The sequence below is a fragment of the Triticum dicoccoides genome, unplaced genomic scaffold (genome assembly GCF_002162155.2).
Source record: "Triticum dicoccoides isolate Atlit2015 ecotype Zavitan unplaced genomic scaffold, WEW_v2.0 scaffold203519, whole genome shotgun sequence".
In the NCBI taxonomy this organism is placed as follows: Eukaryota; Viridiplantae; Streptophyta; class Magnoliopsida; order Poales; family Poaceae; genus Triticum; species Triticum dicoccoides.
The window spans coordinates 1-4,844 of NW_021235281.1; the positions used below are offsets into that span (position 1 = coordinate 1).

Consider the following 4,844-nt stretch of genomic DNA (forward strand, 5'->3'; position numbering starts at 1 on the left):
TTACAAGAAAATACTTATTGTTGCTATTTTTATTTATTTTATTAAAGTTTATGTTTAATTATTTTTCTTTTAAGTCACAAAAATTATAAACTTTCTGTTAGTGCCATTAGTTTTCAAATTTGAATAGTTAAAAGTTGAATTCTTTGAAATTTGTGTGAATCACAAGTTTGTGATTAACTTTACTAAAAAAATGAGCATAGATGCGCCTATAGAGAAAATTCAACCTAAATTCATAATAAATTTCTATGAATTTCAGATAAATTCAGTATGAATTTAGGTCAAATTCCCTGTATAAGGGCATCTATTTTCACTTTGAGAGGAGCTCAACAAGGCAGAGAGGGAGGGGCTTATAAACCGGTGTGAGCGCCCTTCGGTTGGCGAGGTGGGACTAAACTCTGACCGCAACGAGGACCAACCCTTTAGTCCCGGTTTGTGGCACAAGAAGGGACTAATGGTCATGGGCCATGGGCGAGGCGCATTGGTCCCGGTTCGTGCGTTGTTGTGTTCAGCAACTAGTATTTACCAGTTCATTTGGTCACATGAAAACAGAATCGGACGGTGTTGTGTTCAGCAAACATCAGGGAGAGATTCTGCACGCCATGGAAAATGAAAAAAAAAATGAGTGTCGCGATGGGTGAACTGAGTCAAGGAAGATGTCTGAATGGACCGTGATGGGTGCCGCGGCGTTGTTGTGCTATCAGGGGCGTGTTGTGCTGAATGAACCACGGTGGTAGCCTAAAGATAGTAACTGACAATCTCCTCCGCCGTCTGTGCTGTATTTTTAAACTGGGAAACAGGAAGAAGAAAAGCCAAATGCTGCAGCTGTTACTAATAGAGTTTGTGGTAGACGTGTTACAAAAAGAGTTTGTGGTAGACAGCTCGAAACGCCAAACAAATGTATTCATAGGTGGTGAAGAGCTGCCATAAAAGAGAACAAGAGCACCTACAAGGCTAAAGCTCTAGTGCGGATATCAAGGAGAAGCTGAAGTGTTTCTTTGAAGGAGGACCAGAGCTCCTACAAGGCTAGAACTCTAGTTTTCGAGATCAATGAGAAAAATTCTTATTTTTCTGGCATGAGCGGTAGGAGTATCAAGTACTCCCCTCCGTCCCAAAATATAAGAACATTTTTTACCCTAGCATAGTGTCAAAAACTTTATTATATTTTGGGAAGGAGGGAGTACTTCACAATTTTGTTGCATAAAAGAGACCAAAAAATTGTTGGATGAGAATTTCCTTTTTGTTGCAATGGATTTATAAATTTGGAGCGTAAGTTTAATCTGGTTTGTAGTTGGATGGTTGTCGGCTAGAATAGCGGTAAACAGCAGACTACCAATCTTATTCATCCTTATTGTTACATTGAGAGAAGTAAATTTGACCATGAAATCATCAACAGAAGAAGCAGCTAACAAACATGCATGCACAATGAAAGAAGCAGCTAACAAACATGCATGCACAATAAAGATAGGGGTTGTCCAAATTAACAATAGTGCGGACGTCTAAATTGGTTCACACGGTAGGATCAATCATTGATGGTCTGGAGCAAGGGCTAGTCATCCATCTTGACGTAGATGCCAAGCGCGTCAAGGAGGCCTCCGGAACGCCCGTGGAAGACGATGATTTGGCCGGCCGCCGCAGGCAACTCGAACGGCGGGCCTTTCCTTGTCCCGTATGGTCCGAAGGAGCGCCGGTTGCCAACTAAATTAAGCGCTCCGACAAGGAAAGAGCCACCGAACTCGCCCACATGCCCTTTCATACCGGTGAGGTATTCATCCGGATCCAAACAGATCTGCACATGCCAAAAACAAAATAACAGATACATGAAGTGCTAATTTTCCTAGGCGCATTTTGAATGATTCAATTCAAAAGTTGTACGTTCATTGGAATGGCATGGCATCCCCTTCAGAAAAGATCTATCAAAGAATAATGTGATGAATGGAGTAGGTCTTAATTAGGAGTATCACCTCTGAGCGTTGTCGACCCTCAGGTTTCCCCCAGTGCTCGGTCTGCTCAATCTGGCCATCCCGCTCGTACGAAACCGAGATTGCGTCGACTGCGCCTGCATGCCACAGGATCACCTTGACGATGCGGTCGACGCCGCGCACGTCCATCTTCCACACGTCGCCACCAGGGCCACCACAAGGACCCATCTTGAGAACCCGCCCCCGAGAGCACAACACAAGAAAGTAGTATCACGCGAGATCATTCAGATGGAGAAATTGCCAGATACATGGAACCACGTATATAAATCACTAAAAAAAATGGCGCGCTATAGAAAATAGCGTGGCCCCTGAAAATATGCTATTAGCGTGCTATAGCGCGCTATAACATGCTATTAGCGAGGCATTGTACATTAATTTTTTTAGTGAGACCATTCTCCATATGCTATAGCGTGCTATTAGCGCTGCTATAGCACGCTATTTTTTTCGGTGATATAAATGCTAGCTAGGATGCACGCATTACCTTTGCTTTTACGGCCTTCTCGCGCTTGTCCTCAGTGGCTTTCCCCTTGCTGCGATGGTCGCCGATGCTGACCGTGATTGTGGCGGGGGCGCCACTGGTGATCTCCGGCAGAACAACCGCGAAGGGGCCCGCCGGTAAACATGCGACTTGCTGGAGCGGGATCACTGCTGACGATCCTGCCGGCATGCAGATCGCGGTGGCCGACAACGATCTGGCCTGCGGGATGCTGCCGTGATCCTCTTGCTTCGGCTCCTTCACTTTGACGGTCACCTTGCTACCGGCCTTCTCTATCTTCTTGTGGATGGACGTTTCCACTACCAGCTCCACGAGCTGGCGATGGTGAATTGGTGATGGGGAAGCTAGCAGCTAGCTAGGACCAAATATATACTGAGGCTTTTCGGTTCGTCTTCCATACCATGTTCATTTAAGACTTGAGACCGGGGATGCCATGCGGGAGGCTTCTGGCTTTCATCGATCGATCTGTTCCGATTCCCAGGAAACCAGAGTTTAAGTGAGCGTGCAATTTAATGGGTCACTAAGTTTGCTGATTTATTTTATTTTGCCGCAAAATAAAATGAAGAGTCACTAGTCCTCCCCTTCTTCTTCTGAGAAAATCGACCTCGGCCGAATAGAATTTCAAGCGACTTACAAATAGCAAACGCAAGCCAGTGTTCACAAAAGAGTGGTAGTACTACCCCATTGATCGTTTGTTTCGACTTCCGCCCTTTTACACCCTTAAAAACCAGACTCCGGAGCATGGAATTTGGTTGGTGAGTGTGACAATCTTTGCAATGTAAGGTTTAAAAAAACTTTTCAATGATCAGTGATTGTAATCGTCGCTAGACGGTCTACAAATCTGGATGTAATTTTCTTTGCTTATGCTACCATGAGAAAGTTAAGTAATAATATAGATGCATCGGTACAATTTAAATAACCAAGCATGCGGAAATGAACCACGCGATGAGAAAGTTAAGTTGCATACAAGACATAGTTGTTGGAAATAATCATCATCATCAATAGAGATAATAAGCAAAGCCTCACCCACACGCCTCCTTGCCACCACATCACACAACGACACGGACAAGTGAGGTGTACTTATTCAGTCTAGTCAAGATCATCATCATCATCATCATGACACCATATGATCTTGCTTCCTCCCCGCATCTTAATTTCCTCATTGATCTGAGTTACGAGGTGACCGTAATTACTTTGCTTGTACTCCCTCTGTAAATAAATATAAGATGTTTTAGGTCACTAAGGGAATAAGCGTCGGTACATACCTGCGGCATCAGCCAAGTAGCCATTCACCCACGCATCCGGCGACGTGTCCATGGTGCAGCAATCAGAATTCAGAACAACCGCAACCAGCAGCGCCTGAGGGGAGGACAGCGATCCGGTCTTTTACTGAGCCTGTTTTTTTCCTCGTTGATTTATGTTCAGAGATGCTAATAATGTAAGCTTAATATAGTGGGGCATGCACTGATGTGCTGCGTAGGTCCGTGGTGATCATAGTCATAGTGTCATGCTTTGCCTGCTGAAAGTCTGATTAGAAATGCTGCAGAGTGGTCGGTTATTGTCACGTGGTACTTGCAGGCTTCCAGCGTGCCAAGATTACGACCTCCATGAAGCCATTGCATACTGGACGAACGGAAGACTCCAAAGGAAGAGGGGCATCAGCCATTGCTGTTGAAGGTATCTCCAATCCGCAGGGAAGCTCTTGGAGAGATGCTGCCGACACTGACATACATCACGGATGCCCTATATATAAGTAAATAGGCTGTCTCCACTAATATATTTCTCTCCACATGCAAATATGTGATCACAATAGTCAACCAAAGGGTCACCTTAGTTTGCAACCATGCATGGGAAGAAGCACATGCATTTTCATTTCATTACTCAACTTATATACTTACAAAATAGTTTAGAACTATACAATAATCATATGTACTTTCAGGGTCAATTCCCAAATTATCAATCATAATATTCATGTTCGATACACCTGAATTTCATTCAAATATATTACAACCCTGAGCAGCAATATATGTGGTGCCATCTTATTCAACTGAAACCACTAAACATTGTTGAAACTAAGTAACTTCTTGACTCTACACATCCTCATGACACCGTGCCACCCAACGCCGAGTGTGGTCAGCCCCGCGGCGATGGCGAGTACCCTCCACCTGGCCACCACACACACGTAGGCGAGGAACGATAATGGCACGATGCACATGACCACAAGTGCGGGAACTGGTAGCGGCACGCGGTAGGGACGTTTCAGTGCAGGATGCCTAACTCGGAGCCATAGAAAGGATGCGAACTCAAGCAACGTGCCGAGGCCATACATGAAGTTGGATGTTGCTATGACGTCGTCGAACCCAAGGAAG

The 4,844-nt window shown here is 44.8% G+C and overlaps 1 protein-coding gene across 1 annotated transcript; it reads right to left on the bottom strand.

Annotated features, from left to right (window-relative positions):
• Positions 1-1,386: 1,386 nt before the first annotated feature.
• LOC119345079 (jacalin-related lectin 19-like) lies at positions 1,387-3,792 on the bottom strand. The gene is made up of 4 exons (XM_037615305.1): positions 3,741-3,792; positions 2,461-2,819; positions 1,962-2,147; positions 1,387-1,786 (listed from the first exon to the last, which is right to left on the bottom strand). The coding sequence occupies exons 1-4, from the start codon at positions 3,790-3,792 to the stop codon at positions 1,547-1,549; spliced, it is 837 nt and encodes a 278-aa protein (XP_037471202.1). The 3' UTR covers positions 1,387-1,546.
• Between the last annotated feature and the right edge of the window lie 1,052 nt (positions 3,793-4,844).

What these genes read in the sequence shown, in the direction of transcription:
- LOC119345079 (XM_037615305.1), bottom strand. Translation starts at nt 3,792, where the DNA reads ATGGACACGTCGCCGGATGCGTGGGTGAATGGCTACTTGGCTGATGCC. An exon ending in CTACTTGGCTGATGCCGCAG is followed by an intron (nt 2,820 to 3,740) that starts GTATGTACCGAC and finishes GCTAGCTGCTAG; the next exon opens with CTTCCCCATCACCAATTCAC. An exon ending in AGGGTCGACAACGCTCAGAG is followed by an intron (nt 1,787 to 1,961) that starts GTGATACTCCTA and finishes TGGCATGTGCAG; the next exon opens with ATCTGTTTGGATCCGGATGA.